Source organism: Glandiceps talaboti, chromosome 4 (assembly GCF_964340395.1).
Source record: "Glandiceps talaboti chromosome 4, keGlaTala1.1, whole genome shotgun sequence".
Classification (NCBI taxonomy): Eukaryota; Metazoa; Hemichordata; class Enteropneusta; family Spengelidae; genus Glandiceps; species Glandiceps talaboti.
This window is the reverse complement of record NC_135552.1, coordinates 19,349,089-19,366,240: the sequence shown is the minus strand read 5'-3', so window position 1 is coordinate 19,366,240 and position 17,152 is coordinate 19,349,089. Positions and strand designations below refer to the sequence as shown.

The following is a 17,152-nucleotide window of genomic DNA, read 5'->3' as shown; positions in this document are numbered from 1 at the left end:
GTTTGCTTAGTTGAGACAACATACCATAAACCGACTATCCGATGTGTGACTAAGAATAAAGAGTTAAGATTTGGTAAACAAACAAACTAATAGTGGTGGCTGCACATAAGATTCCAACAGTACGTAGATGACGTCACCGGTTGGTTAAGCCAATAAATATGCCGATATAAGAGCAATTATGCTAGTATACCTTGAAGCTTCGAAGTTGGCAAATCAACACAGGAAAACCTAGGATGTCGGTATAGGAGTTGTACAGTGGTGAGTATGCGACATTTTCATCCTGTATCACAAAATTGTCACGTATGTACACCTACATTGCATAATGAATATTGCTAAAGTAGATTTGTGGGGGATTTGTACATAATCAGACACGCTTCGCGTAGGCCTACTTACCGTCGAACGGAAAACCACTTGTAGATTTTCAGAAGCAATTTGGAAAAAAACTCTCCTGTTGTTCTCCATTTTCAGGGAGTAATGTATAAGTATAGCTGATATCACCGCAAGCGGAATCAGGGGTCGGTAGGGAGTCAGTTTACGGCATTAAAATTACAAATTCCAACAACAAAATTCGAGAACACGAATTCAGTAATTGCTGTTGTAGCATGCCTATCGAGGCAAACTGATAGTACTGAAGTAGACTATGACTGGTATAAAAATGTTGGATAACGTGGACAGACCACATTTACTCATAACATTGAATATCTCTTTACAGTTTTAGAGGCATTTCTATTATGAGTTTATTGTTCGATACTTGAATTTCCAGATTGAATATTCGTCATCAGATCTGATATTGTCTTTCGTCAATATGAAAAATGTATTTAAAACAAATACTTTTCACTCTATCAAATCGATCATCATCATCATTTATATATAGCTGAATGTCTGCCTGCCTGTCTGTCTGTCTGTCTGTCTGTCTGTCTGTCTGTTTGTCTATGTATGTATGTATGTATGTATGTATGTATGTATGTATGTATGTATGTGTGTGTGTGTGTGTCTATCTGTCCGTCCGTCCGTCGGTACGTGTGTCCGTAAGTGTTTATATGGTTTGATTATCAACATTAGACAAATTCCATTGTATAAGGTATTGTATTTGCATGCCACAGTGACAAACCGAGAAACGGAATGTTACAATAACTATACGATATAGTCGAATATTTTATACATTGCAAAATTGAAACTATATTTAAGTAGTGCGAAGACAGACAAGATGGCGGCTGTAAACAGATTTGTCGACAACCTGTCAGCATTGAGTGGTGATTATGGAGTTACCCAATGGCTTTTATTGGCATATTTGACATCGAAGTAAACCAAGCTTCATGTCAGAAGTTACTACGTGACGCATTTAAACCAGCCGACCATGAACTATGCCACGGGTATGTCAACTCTAAACTTGAACTTGGCTGGACTCACTCGTTAATAAACACAAATGACTTTTACCTTGGGATTTTTGTCCCTAGAGTGTCTGTCGTTCAAAATGTGGTGTCCTCCAAAACAAAAAATACTAGAACACGGTACAAATGACTATTTACTATCTCATGGTGTAGAACATGTCACAAGAAGGTGGTTTTTTTCTGGCTTCGAGGTGCTTCTGTACACGGATGTGGTGAAGGAGGGGGCTTCGGTCGTGCGGCAAAGTGAGAATGCAAAGAGACTCGCTCATATCCCATGCTGTAGAACAGGTCGAATGTCAACTTGAAATTTTCAGCGAGAGAGAGAGAAAAAAGATAGTTTAATCACTTCTACAGCTCCATAAATGACATCTCGACAAAAAAAATGACGCATCACTGTAAATGGGACAAGTCCTCCATTTACACTTAGTAAGTTTTAACTATCCACAGTGACAAAATTATGACGAATTCATGTTTTCATAAAGCTATGTACCGTGAAATACTCTAAGATTATCTTAGCGGAAAGTTTTTCATTGTGTGTATCTTTTGAACGTGGCAATATATATTGTAGTGGAATAATTGAAGAAAATATTCTGGTTGAACTCTCTGCAAATATAGGATTCAATCTAAATACTTGTAATGTAAGCGTATATATTCGGGTCTAGTAGTTTCTTAAATTAGTTTGTTACTTCAACCGGAATGTAAAAGGAATTTGCATTGGATGACATTTCAGTGATAGTGGCAAATGTGAAATTCTTTGTAAGAAAAAATCCTACGGCCATGTCAGAGACCGACTATCGTTACTAAGTGTAGTGCTTGTCGGCAAAATTACTGTAATCCCCGAGTATCTGAGAAAATGCTGACGACAGAAATGTTATATATTCTTGGCGCGAAAGTATGTGCTATAACTACGTGAGAAAGAAAGGGAACTTGAAGACGACAGAGGAACAATCGTAAAGATATGAATATATGAGTGGATGGTACTTGGAAGAGGCGATACATCAACCACGTAGAGTAGAATGGGATAACAACGACGGCACAGGAATAGCATAGAGTAGACAGTTGTATGGCGATAATGTTTACTGGAGACTCAGAAATAGATACACTTGTGATGTTACACTGTCTCTGCTATTGGAGAATATCCAAAAAAACTCTTGTGCGGTTCTTTATTTAGTATCCATTAAAACGCTATAAAATAACGTAAAGTAGCGTGATTTACTGTGACAATTTAATGTTGACTTGACTTCATATCCAGTCACGGACATGAATTACACACACACGCCTCATAAACAGAATTTCTTACGATTTTGTAGAGATCTGAGTCATTTGTGCAGTTCATTAAAAGCACAGTCCAGGGTCAGTCTAACGGTGAGGTATAGACGTGAAAGGAATCAGAAAATGTTGAAGCAGTATTCCCAACTGACTTACTCATTTGGACATAAATGGAGCCTTTTGACAGTAGTATTCAAAGTTGGGATAAAAACAAATTTCAATTCCAGATAGGAAATGTTACTAATGGCGACGAAGTTGAACGGACTCCAACGTGCCTAGCTGTAGTCTCAAATTGTACAGTACATACCAAACTACGTACATGTGATATATGAATTTATATTTATTTTTCCAGTATTTTGAATGCAAACGCAATGAACCTGTTACTATGGCAACTAGTCATCAAATTCAATATTCACATCCTCGTCGTACATTTAGAGGTTTGAAAATAATGTTCCCCCCGATGGATATTTCATCCCTTCTGATTGTTAAGCTTGTCAAGACATTTCCAGGAAATCAACAGTGATCTGCACTGCTCAGTTGTTCGCATTCTTCTCATAATACTCCTGCGAGAGTGCATAGTTTGGATCTAAACATATTTTAACTCACTGAGCGCTAAAATAAACCAGTCCGCTTTGAAATGCTGATGAGTAACTGCACGTAATGAAGGCAAATTCGTTCAAATAATACCCAAACTTATAAAAGTGACTACAAGTTCACTGTGTCCAAACTTGTTCCGCCGAAATGTGAAATTGTGTCTTTTTCCTAAAGTTTTGTTCGTCAAAATTGATACATTCGCAATAACACTTAATCGTCTTCAGTGGTCGATTTTAAAGCCATCCACCCACCTATCCGTCAACCAAACACTTTATTGAGCGACTGGCATCATCAAAGTAACCGTTCGTCCATCCGCATACCCAACTCACTCACTCACTCACTCACTTACTCACTCACTCACTCACCTACTCACTAACTCACCCACCCTTCCCCCTCACTCACTCACTCGCTCACTCACTCACTCACTCAACAACTCACTCACTCACCCTCCCACCCACCCTCCCCCTCACCTAACAACAACTCACCCACTCACTCACTCACTCACTCACCCATCCATCCATCCACTCACTCGTTTGTTCACTCACTCACTCACTCATTCATTCATTCACTCACTCACTCACTCACTCACTCACTCACTCACCCACTCACTCACTCACTCACTCACTCACTCACTCATTTCCATATAAAATTGGCGGTTCGTCCGACCAAAATATCGATCAGATCGACCGAACTAACCGGCAAATCATTTCCCTCCGCAACATCCAAAACAACAAACAATAACAGCAACATCCATCCATCCATCCATCCATCCATCCATTCATTCATTCATTCATTCATTCATTCATTCATTCATTCATTCATTCATTCATTCGACTCAGAAAACCAACCAGTCAGTTACTATAGTCATTCACTAAGTTGGCAATTAGTCGCTCGATCAAGAAATAAAACAATCTGTCTGTCTGTCTGTCTGTCTGTCTGTCTGTCTGTCTGTCTGTCTGTCTGTCAATGAGTAAGCCTGTCAAGCAGTCATTCAGTCAGTCAGTTAGTTAGTCAGTCAGTTAGTTTGTCGCTTAGTCACTCAGACAAGCAGATAGCCAGCCAGTCAGTCCGTCCGTCCGTCCGCCAGTCAGTCAGTCAGTCAGTCAGTTGTTCAGTCAGTCAGTCAATCGATCGATAGATCGATCAACGATTAGCAGATAGGTTAATCAATAAGACAGAAGGACTTGTCATTTCTTTTACCAAACCCAATTTCACACTTTCTCGAGTCCATGTCTCCTAGTTGGCTCACCATTGTAGTTGGACTGATGGTGGTGGTGGTGGTGGTGGTGGTGGTGGTGGTGGTGGTGGTGGTGGTGGAGTTTTCGGCATTCAGAAGATTAACATTACAGGATTCAAATATATTACTAATGTATATGCAGGGGAAACGACTAGACAGGCATAGAGAGACTGAGATGACTGTTACAAATGGCATGGTTGTCATACAGGTGTGGTTACATCAATGCTATATGCATGAATTCAGATAACATAAGATAAAGGCGACAGTTGACGTGCAAAAGTCATTGACTGACGTTGTCAGTGACAAATTGTCTATTTGTCACTCGGTGGAGCCCGTACTTGGTCCTTTACAAAAAAAATCCCATCCGCTTCCCTGCTGTGACTTGTTGAAAGCATGGACAAATTTTAATAAACGGGCATGTTGTCCGACGTGTCATTGTACCAGGGTGTTCCATTCACACCCTAAAGCCAAGTTGTGAAACACTCCATTGTCTTCTGATAACGGTTACCAGTCTCCCATTCTCTCTCAAGTACTCACTTTCCCATTACATAAAAGACTGTTAAAGAATAGTTCTTAGTCGCATTAGGCAGCATTGGTAATCCTATTACATTGTAACTGTTTGATTGGCATAGTTCATACTAGCTGGCAGCCCGTCGTGTCTAAGCTACTGTATACACAGACAGTTAACAATACTCAAAACAGTGAATTTGTAAAAACCACAGCAAATGGCGCAATACAGATTTCTACTTAGACTTTGTGGGGGCAATGCCCTTTAATATACTGTTGTGTCGTCATATCTAAACGTAGACCTACAGCTAGCTAGCATCTGTCTTTATTGACACCTTTAAATAGAGTCGAATTGATGGGAATTTCAGAACCAACGGCAATGTCTTGTTTTACAGTAGATAAATCGTGAATACAGATAAGGTTAACCATTTACATAAATCAGTCATCTATACACCTTGTGGTCGTAAGGAGAGAGTTTTTTTCTGACAGAATCTACTACATTAAAGCTAGCATGCCTCAATATCGTCTTGCAATTGGTTGCTTGAAATAAACTGTATAGTGAAGATACGTAAGCATCCGACCAATACATCTGACAATGTGTTACACCAATGGCACAAAGGCCATCCCCCGTCGATGGCTTTATTCTGCAGCGTCTGAGAAAACAAGTAAGGAAACTTTGAATTACAAAACAAACATAGAAATAGTCTTTCAAAATGTGGAGGTTTTTACCGTCAACATCTGCTCGTTGCCCTTACCTACCTATGGCACTCAATAGAGAGAAAATAAGCGATCGTTGATAAACTAGTTGGTAGAAAGTCACACGACATTGGACTATACGTGTGGTCTGTCTTCTAACAAGTCAATCTAGACAATGCAACGTTTGAGGTTGCAAAGATTTACACGCATAATTGTTTACTGTACTTAAAAACAGACCTGTCAGTTTACACAGTGTGGTTCTGATCTCCTTTTAACAAAGCTTAAATACTAAGAAAAAGAAAGATTGGTACGTTAACAGACAGAACTTTTGGATTGAATTCAAGCTAATAAGGGAGGATATATACTAGTATGCTATGGAGAGACTATACAGCAGTTATAGACAATTACATACCACAATTATAGACCGTCACATAAATAAGATAGCTATTGACTATGCATCCAAAGGTCTAGACCGTGGTATACAAAGACCATTACATACAAAAAAAATGATAGATTAGTTCAAAAAATTATCATTCTCGCAAGCCGGGGCATATATTTCTGCTAAAGCAACCCTTGACGGGTACGTTTTGGAAAGTGCCGTAAAAGGGGCATGTCGTTTACGACGTTGACAATTAATTATAGAGCACTATATGCAACACCTATAAATACGTATGTCTACATATTGGTGGAGACCATCTGTTACTTAGTTGTCGAATGTACGATGATTTGATGGTACAAGTACAAGTGCAAGTTTAGTTATTTTTTACGATGTCATCTTGTTGACAATCAATTGTTCGTGCATCATTAATATAATTGTACAAGTCGATGCCCTCCACACTGTGTCTTTGTCTGTCTATGTAGACAGAAGTAAGTCTTTTTTAACATCATTATGATAATTATCAAAGAAAAACGTTAAACCCAGGTATGTGCAGTGTTACTTTTTCTCCTCCGGGAACACCGTCTACACTTGATTTGGAATGCCATTTCCTCCCACGCCATCCCTCCTGTATCACTCTCTCGGGGCGCCATTGACATTGTCAACCGTACAATCTCAAGGGATAGGCCGAGTTGACGCTCATTTCAACCACCTGTACAGTGTCTGTGAGTTGTTTGCCACCTGGGATTGACATGCTCCGCCTCTTTATCCGCCGACATTATTTAAATATTTAACTAACAAATAGTTAGACAGTTAAGAAATACAAGTATAGAGTATGATTTGTAGTTCAACTGATATATGTCACATTTATCGGTGAGGTCATCAAACGTGCAGACAATGTAAAGCCACTCCACAAATGTCCGGCATGGGACGTCTTCACACGCACATTTACCCCAAAAGATAATGTCCGACCACTAACGATTTCCCCTTGTACACACTATCAATGTGATAACAGTGGGATTTAAGAATGGCAGTATGACAATATATCAATTCTGACATGGCCTTCCATTTCCTCTGAGAAAAGTCAATTGAATAGAGATGCTATTAGGTGCACAATATGATATTAGGATTGTTAAGGGCTACTAGATTACAGGAAAAAGACATAGCCTGTGTCTCGAGATAAAATGATCTCTTTGAATCCAAAAACCTTTCCTCGTAAAACTAAAACGCTTCCTTCTTCTGTATTGAATGATGAAAATGATGGCATACATTCACCATGTTTTCTCTCACTGTTAGAGACAACTTCTATAGACAGGTTACACACGCATGGTCAATTGTTTTAACGACTTGCGTGGGTATACCATGTAATACCGGATGGTTGACTCAGTTATAACCATTTTTGTATTGTGTTGTTTTTTTTAATGTATTTTTCCTTTACTTCAACCTGTAACGGTTTAATCTGCTACCGACATCGATGATCGACGCCTCCACTCTACTCAACTCCGATATAACTCTGAATATTTAGCCAAACATTCCCATGCAATCGTCGAATACGGTTTCTGGGTATTGAGCTGTATACATCATACGGCTATATTTGTACTTCTAGAACCCTAAGTAAACTTTGTATTTCACCTTTGCTTCCATTGTAAACAAGCAAACATATTGCTAGTGATATACGCTATCTGTATTTATCATATCGATATGGCCACATTTCCCCCAACGAGTACTACTCAGCGGTTGCCATGAAAATAATCATTGACTATATTATAAGGTAAACTATGATTCATATCTTTAGTTTAAAATCTTCAATGAAGAAGACATGACATGCAGTTAATACTTTGGCGCCTTTCCATGAACAAAAAAAAGCTGTCTTGTTATGAATATCACGGTATACCGCATTACGAGTGCAACGGATTGGCACTGTCTTTATTAGTAGTTCTTCAGAAAATTGTAAAACCGTGTCGTTTCTAGAAGACTGATTTCTTTGGATGAAATTAATCAAAGTTGAGAAGCGATGAATGAACATTTGAAAAGATATTATTTAGCTCAGACAGTGTACACTATGTGTGTGGTGACGTCATGATATAAGGAGAGTATAGAGATTGCAGGAAGTAACCAGAGTAGACCAATGGATAGAGGTTATCATACGGCTGAACTTTGTCATCATAGCTCAGCGACATGACGTCTTTTAGCTCTATATTAACACGACGTTTCGACCCTTCAACACGTATTGCACAATTATTAACTATGATATTCTTAATACTACATGTATTATGATGTGTATTAAAATACAAGAGATAAGATAGTGTTACTCGGCTGGCGCACTTGATACTGGTTTAAGTTGAAACCGTACACACTATTCAGTTGGGATAATATTGATGTAACTGTGATGTAGCTGTCAATCAGCTGTGTTGTCCGGAGAGCAGACGTTGTCGGTGAACTATACAAGTGTTGAGGTAGTCCTAATGTCTTTGTATTTGTCACAGGTTGGGCAATGTATTACAATGTAACCTTCCACAAAGGACGTGAATGTTATTTCAAGTATTCACTACCTTTCGATTGGTTGACACAAAAACAGAAGAGGGCGGAGATCATAATGGACAGTTTTCGTATCTTTTATATGACTTGACGGGGCTTTGGTTCAGTACTGGTCGGATGGTAATTGGGCAGTGTGTGGCAACTGGTACGCAGCCTTGGAGACACAGTAACTTGACGAATACTTAACACTTCTATGTTTGTTTAATCGTTTCAGAATTGTTAAACGGGTCTCAAATACTTGGTGGAGAGTTTGGGGGACACCGTCAACCTCCTCTATGCGTACAAGCCAAGTCTCGTTTCGTCTTGCGTCATCTCAGCTAAGGAAGACACAACGTAGACTCTAAGTTGGTGTGAAGTTCACAAATATTTATCAGCTCACCTTTGACAATTCTGCCCTGTCTGTTGGAATCACACCGGGCAAAATGAGCCAAGCTCGAAGAGATTTGAAATATTGGTTTATTTATATGACATTGATTGTACAACAAATTTCTCGTACGTATTCAGCAGCATGCGAACCGATAGAAATTCCTATGTGTAGGTCTATGGCGTACAACAAGACGAGGATGCCAAATCTACTACACCACAGCACCCAGGAAAACGCCAAATTGGCAATTGAACAGTTTGATCAACTCCTTGAAACCAACTGCAGCGACTATTTACTTTTCTTTTTATGTTCGATGTACGCACCCATTTGTACTGTCGACTTCCAGACCGATGCTATACAACCTTGCAAAAGTGTGTGTGAACATGCCAGAGATGGTTGTTTACCCATTATGCTTGAACACAACGTGCAATGGCCTGATTATTTAGCATGTGAAGATCTACCGGTGTATGACAGAGGTGTGTGCATCTCACCTGAAGCCATTGTTACAACTGCCCCGATAGGTAAGAATCGAATATGGTTTCAAATCACTATTACTTCGCACAATTACATTCACCACTCAGTCATTGCAGTATCAACTTTATCTTTTCGTGAAAACATTTAAAGTTATCGTTCAAAGAAAAATGTGCCCACTGGGGTCAAATGAAACACGAGAGTGGCGGGAGGCGATGTTACTCCGAACACGTATAACAAAGTTGAGTGCATACATTCAGAACGATTGAAATGTGTCACAAGGAATGTAAGGGTAAGACTGGGCAGCAATACATCACACAGACTGCTGACATCAAGGTTTGGGTAAGGACGGTAAGTACACAGGGCACTCAGGCTTAGTTAGTTATGTTGACGAAAACAAACAAACGATAGATAAATAAATAAATAAATAAATAAATAAATAAATAAATAAATAAATAAATACTGACAAGCATCAACAAGAGAGTAATTACAAATCATTATCAACTACAAGAATTACTATATGCTTTCCTATATGCGAAATGTTCACAATTGTACATACCAAGTGTGGCCATTTCGCATATAGGAAAACATATAGCAATTCTTGTTGTTGATAATGATTTGTAACTACTTTCTTGTTGATGCTTAGTATTTATTTATTTATTTATTGTTTGTTTGTTTGTTTGTTTATTTATTTATTTATTCATTTTTGTTTGTTTGTTTGTTTGTTTGTTTGTTTGTTTGTTTGTTTGTTTGTTTTCGTAAACATAACTAACTAAGCCTGAGTGCCCTGTGGGTAAGTATAGACGATTTCAATACATCACAATGTTACGTTGGTACTGTAAGGAAAACACTAACTAAACCTCCTTGCCTGCATGTCCGTCTGTCTGTCTGCGTGCTTGCTGAAATACTTTACAGGATAATTTTCATTCTCAAGTATCAAGTAGTGTACACAGTCAATGTAAATAACCACTTAACTCTTTGATAATACCATCGTCTTCTTATTTAAGTAAATTATTAAACAAATACTTCATGGTGTATGTATTGCAATGATTGGCTTACTTTGGATTAAATACATACACACAGAACAGTATACATGGTGTTAGTATTTGTGTCTTCTTCATTGGCAACATTTTCTTGCCAATATACAGCGGTATCTACAAATGTCTTACATTTTATCTTCACTACACAATGACACTTCACACATGTATAGTTATATTTAGTAGTTTTCATGTCGACATATTAAAGTGTCTGAGTAGAACACGATGTTGGTCGGCATACAAGGTAGGACCACCAGTAAAGAAGCCAGCGGTACTGCCATTGTTATCTGACCTATCAATCAGCCCAAATTCACCATTATCCCCCACCATTTGCTTCACCTTTAAGACCGACTGCTTTGTGTGTTCGACTCCCATCGACAACATCACCATTCATGACTGCATCGCGATAAATTTTCCAGTCGCCTGACTTGACATTCTACCGCCGAGAGATAATGATTAATACGGGGGTTGTCCACTTTCAATTGCAAATTCTTCAATAGCAAGCTCCGTGCTCACATTCATAAGCTTTCTAGGCAAGAAACAATAGTCGCTGAAATAACGTACGTGTAGTGACTACTCAAAAGTGACGGCTTTATCGCCTTTCGTCAGACAGATGCCCTGTGTAGACAGACTAAAAAAACAGCCTGTATCATCTACCAGTCAATATTTCATTGCCTACAGGCTATAGCTATGCACCTCTGTTGGCTTGCTGCTAACCACAAACCTCCAAAAACAGTACAGTAGCCACCTATCGTTGGTAGCCATGACAACAAAACCCAAACGCATATTGGGACTAAAAGATAACGTACAAGTGGGAAAGCTGACAATTTCCTGATCGTCATCCAGACAACAAATACATCACGATATATAAAGATAAATGATGCGCCGACTAAAAATAGTTTTGTCTGAGATATCAAACATTGTTACCCCTCTCCCTCTCCCCTCTCTCTCTCTCTCTCTCTCTCTCTCTCTCTCTCTCTCTCTCTCTCTCTCTCTCTCTCTCTCTCTCTCTCTCTCTCTCCATAAATCAATCAATATGCCTCAGACAAATTGCTAAGAGTTAAGAGTGTTAAGGTTACATTTATTACGATATGAAATAATGTTAAATAATTAATCTATATCTACATTGCATGTCGATAAATTACCACACACGATTACTACATCTGTTAACCTTCACATCCGCACTGGTATTACCAGATGAATATTTTACACTTTCAATCATTAATTGGTGTATTTTTCTTTTAAATTTTCAGAAGATGGGACGGAAAAACCGGATCCAGGAGGTGAGAAATTTAGATTGTTATTAGATACCAAGTATTAAACAAACACCGTCTAAGTATACATTTATATAGGTTATTTTAGTTTAGAATAAAAAGCTAGTTTAAAACGGTCCTTACTAAAGCAAGCTTACAAATTGCTATTAAAATAGAAATCGTAACTGTCAATATGAAAAACTACTGTATGATTGAATCTTAAATACTAACTGGTGGACGTGCCAGTATTGGACTCGTTCAAATACCTCGAGAAGCGCCTTGTATACAAAACAAACACTACCTACTACTAGTAATAAAACCGTAAAGTTCTGGTCTGAAACCCCCAAGTTGATTTGACAATGACGTGGAGACAGTCACTCGACAGAGGCTATAAACCTCCGTATAAACTGGAAGCATGGTTCAATGCCTTTTTGAAAATGATATCGAATGTATGCACAAGCCCTTTTCCTACGACGAGTTATTCAAAGCCACCGAGTAGACAGACCCGCCTGGTATGAAAACAGTGACACTGTCGCCTTGCCCCTTTCCAGTGACACAGGAACGCAAATCAAACTCAACAAAGTAACTATATTACGTTCAGAGAAATTATCAAAGTTATGTTTTCTTCCATCTCCAAATCGCATGCACATTTTGTGTCTATCCGGTGTGTAAACAGCATAGACCAGACTGTGAGCTGGGTGCTTTAATACGTTTTCTTTCAGACAAACTTTGCGTATAATATTTCAATTGCGATATCACATTGTGTAACATAATTAAAGTTCATACCTAGACGCACTTGACGTTGTCGTCCAGACTTCACGGTAATTACATGTAATGTAGACTGCGGAAGTATTATAGCAATTCGGATTACATAGATTAAAACTCGCATAAGTTGCCTGGGGACAAACAAAAATCGTCGACATAGAATGACATGTCTGTACTTTCACAGTTTAAGTGTTTGGGTATGTGTACAAATTTGAAACATTCGTGGGTTCAACGATCGATCTACGTGATGTAAAAACTTTTAATTCCGAAAATTGAATTGGAAGTTGTCTGTCTGATATCTGAGTGTGTTTGCCATCCAGCTGGCAGACTGTGTGTATAAAGGGATAAAGAATTTCTGATGGAGTTGGTTGTCATACAAAATAGCTTATACTGTTCTTTGCGTATATAGTTTGCAAACACTGCGTGAGTGTTGGCACAATTTGAAACACGTGCAGACCTATGTGATCAAAATGACGAGACATTCGTCATTTCATAAAATAGTACATAAAGTTTGGAATGTCAATGGTATAACTGGTTAAGGTCAGTAGAGGTATTAATCAATATTATATAGCTCTCTGGAGTCCATACATTATGTTTGCAACTGTCATCTTAGTCTCCTGCCTTTTAAGACTCCGAATATGTATCTTCGCCGACACAGTTCTCCCAAGGATTTCCAAACCGACCCGTCCTCGACATTCGAAGTTTTCACTGTGACTTATGAAACCTTGCTAGTATTGAATGTCGGTATAATACGATGAGCGTTATTAGATAGTGTACATGGATGATAGTTTTTAACATAACAATGTATACTGAATGCTTTACCGAGTTTGTTTTAAGGACAGGCGCCGACTATAGCAAAACGAGTAAAAGAATGCGTGTTATGTACGCTGGCTCTATTAATTCAACTCAAATAACCTAACCAGAACTCTAGAAATTCCTCCGATTAAAAAGAAATCTCCAATAAAGAAGAAAGTAAAGAAAACAAACGAATGTAGAGAAGGAGAACACATTCCTGGGAGACAAAGTTGCAGACATGTTGATAGGGAAAAAACTAACATAAATTATTCACAGACAGGCATTCTATTTGATTGGAAAATACGAAGAGTACAAAGGGAACAGACTTGGTAGCCTCCTGTCTGTGGTACATGTTAACGTGATCTTTATGCTAATTCGGTACAGGTAAAAGAAATTAGCGAACCATTGCTAGACAAACTCACTGTCTTTAGGCAAATAAATCGTCAGCTTTGAACACAGTGTATTTGTTACCTATGTTTGAAATTAAACACGAAACATTGCTATACTTGGTGTTATAGCTTACTCAAGGCGGTCCATTGTCGTCGAATACCACTGCAAGCGTTTTAAGTATTTATAAATTGTACAAGACAAAACGATCGCGACCTTCTTGGACAAGTCGATTCAGTCTGTCATGAATCTTTTGGCCGTAAAATCTATTTGAGGCCTAGTTGATCTACTTTGCGTCAAGTCTGGCGTGTAAACAGATAAATTGAGAAAACTGTCCTGTTATTCAAAACATCCCCCGACAGGGCTGTCAATGAAAGGGGAAAGTCAACGAGAATATCTATCTCGCCCTTCTGACCTACATCTCAGAACCGTTAGAGCGACATGTGTTAAACAACTCAATATTTTCTATCAGTCAATACAAATGAAACACAGATGCAGATGCAATTGCAAACCTCAAATGAAAATAGTATCTTCAGCTAGTAGTATTTGTTGAAGAAACTTAATGAGTTAACAATTATGGCGTGCACATATATGTTCATTTTGTTTCCTGTTAGCTTAATGTCTGCTTCTATATGTTTTTACACAACTCAGTCCAACGAATTACGGTAAAACACGTCGGAAGAATATAGAGTTCGCTCGTTAACTTTAATGACGTTCCTTAGCTCTAAATATACAACACAAATCCAAATAGATATAAAATATACTATGCAAATGTTTACATTTTAAGAACTATTTATATATTGTATACACTGTGAAGCTAATATTAAAGAACATATAATATCTTTGCAAAACATTTTGCCGCGGTGACTATTTTTTTTTCGTGAACACTATACATAAAAGTTCAAGAATTTTTAAGAGGATAATTGTTGAATGGGAGTAAAGGATACACGGTGAGTTTCAAGTTACTGATCAAATAGACAACATGACTGTGTGTCTCAGGTGTTGACGTTATACTGAGAAAGTAAAGCTATCCGCCCAATGGTTATAAGTATGACTTCCCGTCACCGACCAGCTCCTTGAAATATACTCTGTATATTTTTTCTACACCTCTTGAGTTCGACCTTCGTTTTTCGATATTTGTTCAAATTTCCGGACTTAAGAGGGGTGTGTCGCGGAGAAGGTTGAAACACCCGGCCGCTGGTAGGCGGTGTTGTCAAATGCCTTTCAAATTAATTTGTTTGGCAGAAACTTAATTGAATATATTCATATATTGGTAGATTTATAGCTTTGTGTTACATTTGTTGACAAATATATACACTACGGGTTTAAATCTCATTCATTACGGTGTACGAATGTCTAGCCTACGTGACGTAAATAACAATGAAATAAATGTGTATGTGTATGGTAATAACGCAATAACAGTCACTGATGTGATAATAATGTAACAGCTGTCAACATGACATAATGATGTGTGTGTGCGAACAATACATAACAATAATGAAATAGTGCCAATGCTATTATAATGATAATGTTATAACAATTTCAATATTATATGATAATATCATAACTGTCAATTAAACATGTATATGACAATAATGTGACGACACTGCCAATCATATATAATACAATAACCGTATCAATAATGTAAGTATGTTGTCCAACTAATCACTGGTAAAGTTCTTGTGGCAAAACCTATATAAATATTTATGTGTATATAGTCGTTACTCAGAGTTTCACGCTTAGAGCGATCTTCAGACCTGTTATTATCTTCTGAAGATCGCTCTAAGCGTGAAACTCTGAGTAACGACTTATTACATCTTTATTCTTTTGAATTAAGTATATATATATATATATATATATATATATATATATATATATATATATATATATATATATATATATATATATATATATATATATATGTATGTATGTATATAATGTAGGTAGGTAGGTAGGTAGGTAGGTAGGTAGGTAGGTAGGTAGGTAGGTAGGTAGGTAGGTAGGTAGGTAGGTAGGTAGATAGATAGATAGATAGATAGATAGATAGATAGATAGATAGATAGATAGATAGATAGATAGATAGATAGATAGATAGATAGATAGATAGATAGATAGATAGATGGATAGATAGCGATGTGGCATAGTTTGGTGACTAGTCTCTCATACCCAATGAAGAGTCACATAGAGTAATCAATCCGAAGTTATATATACATAATGCTACAACAGAATTGTGTCTCAATTTGTATCACTCGTATCTTCTTGTAGGGTAAAAGTTGATTAATATTAATCAAAGAAGGGGTCTGTTGTAACACTAACAGTTGGTTAAGTGTTCTCGGCCAACTTTGTCGTAGCAGGGTTGGTATTAATCTTAGGGGAGCGGCCCGTTTGTTGGAAATGTGTCCCGTCAAATTGTCGTAGTAGCGGTCCGTTTGTTGGCCATGTGTCCAGTCAGATTGTCGTGGTGGGTTCCTGTTACAGTGGCATTGAGTACTCTCCAGATTCAGACATGTTTACCCTCCGTATAGACAGGTGTGATTATAGGTGACACTTTAAAGTTTCCATTTGTTTGATCGATTTTGTTACTAACAACAATATTTTGTAGAAACCAAGACAACGCCGAATCTGAGCTTTGTAATCGTGTCATAGCAATGTGGTAAAAGGCAACTGTGGGTATAATGTGTATTGAAAACTAAGACAACGTCGACCGAATAGACACGTCATACAACTAACAGTAATAGTCAACTCACTTTCTATGATATATGTTGGGAAAACTATATTGCACAGTACAATTACATTCAACCTTGAAATAGCTTGCATTATGTATGATCAAGTAATGTATAGCATTTCAGAGTGTCTCGTCCAGCGATGTCATTTCTTAAAAATTATCTTTGATACAAATAGTATTAATAAATCTACCAAATTCTGGGTGGTCTGGACAAAATGCAAGTAATAAGTTATTAGTGAATACAGCGACTAGTTACGTCCTGTAGATAGGGCACCATTGGGTGAACATTGAACACGGCACATTCCTGCACAGTAAATGACACTTGCAAGGTCTAGTATGTGCAGACGGCCAGCTATCGGTCTGTGAATAGGTACATAAACGTCAACTCAATCGGAAACCATCGGCATACATGTATGTATGCTGCATGGCTTGCAGCCACTCAGTTCCTTATCGGCTAATTTCATTGGCAGAAATGAATACCCAAAAGCATATGTCTGCGTAAGGTGATATTACATAATACAGCACTTTTAACCCTGATTCAGTTTGGAAATATTCGTTATATTTGTGGCACGTCATATCGGCATAAAATATCATCCTGCTGGGGCGATCACATTTACAGAGTATACTTACTATGTTCTAAAGACAGCACGTGTCGGAACCAACGGGTACGTACTGGGTTAACCCCTTAACCTCTAACAGCCAGCTGTGTTTGCGTTTCCTTTCATCAACGCGACACAAGTCAGTTAT

General features: G+C 38.0%; 1 protein-coding gene across 3 annotated transcripts in view; it reads left to right on the top strand.

The window, feature by feature from the left end:
- Positions 1 to 205: 205 nt before the first annotated feature.
- LOC144433629 (secreted frizzled-related protein 3-like) overlaps positions 206 to 17,152 on the top strand; it is a 29,773-nt gene continuing 12,826 nt past the window's right edge. For 2 of the 3 annotated variants that reach the window (XM_078121972.1, XM_078121970.1), the window contains exons 1-3: positions 8,315 to 8,526; positions 8,823 to 9,493; positions 11,734 to 11,763. In XM_078121972.1, coding sequence (XP_077978098.1) covers positions 9,031 to 9,493; positions 11,734 to 11,763 — 493 coding nt within the window. In that variant the 5' untranslated portion in view covers positions 8,315 to 8,526; positions 8,823 to 9,030. Of the gene's footprint in view, positions 259 to 8,314; positions 8,527 to 8,822; positions 9,494 to 11,733; positions 11,764 to 17,152 lie in introns of those variants that run through there. The other variant, XM_078121971.1, reaches the window with a different exon arrangement.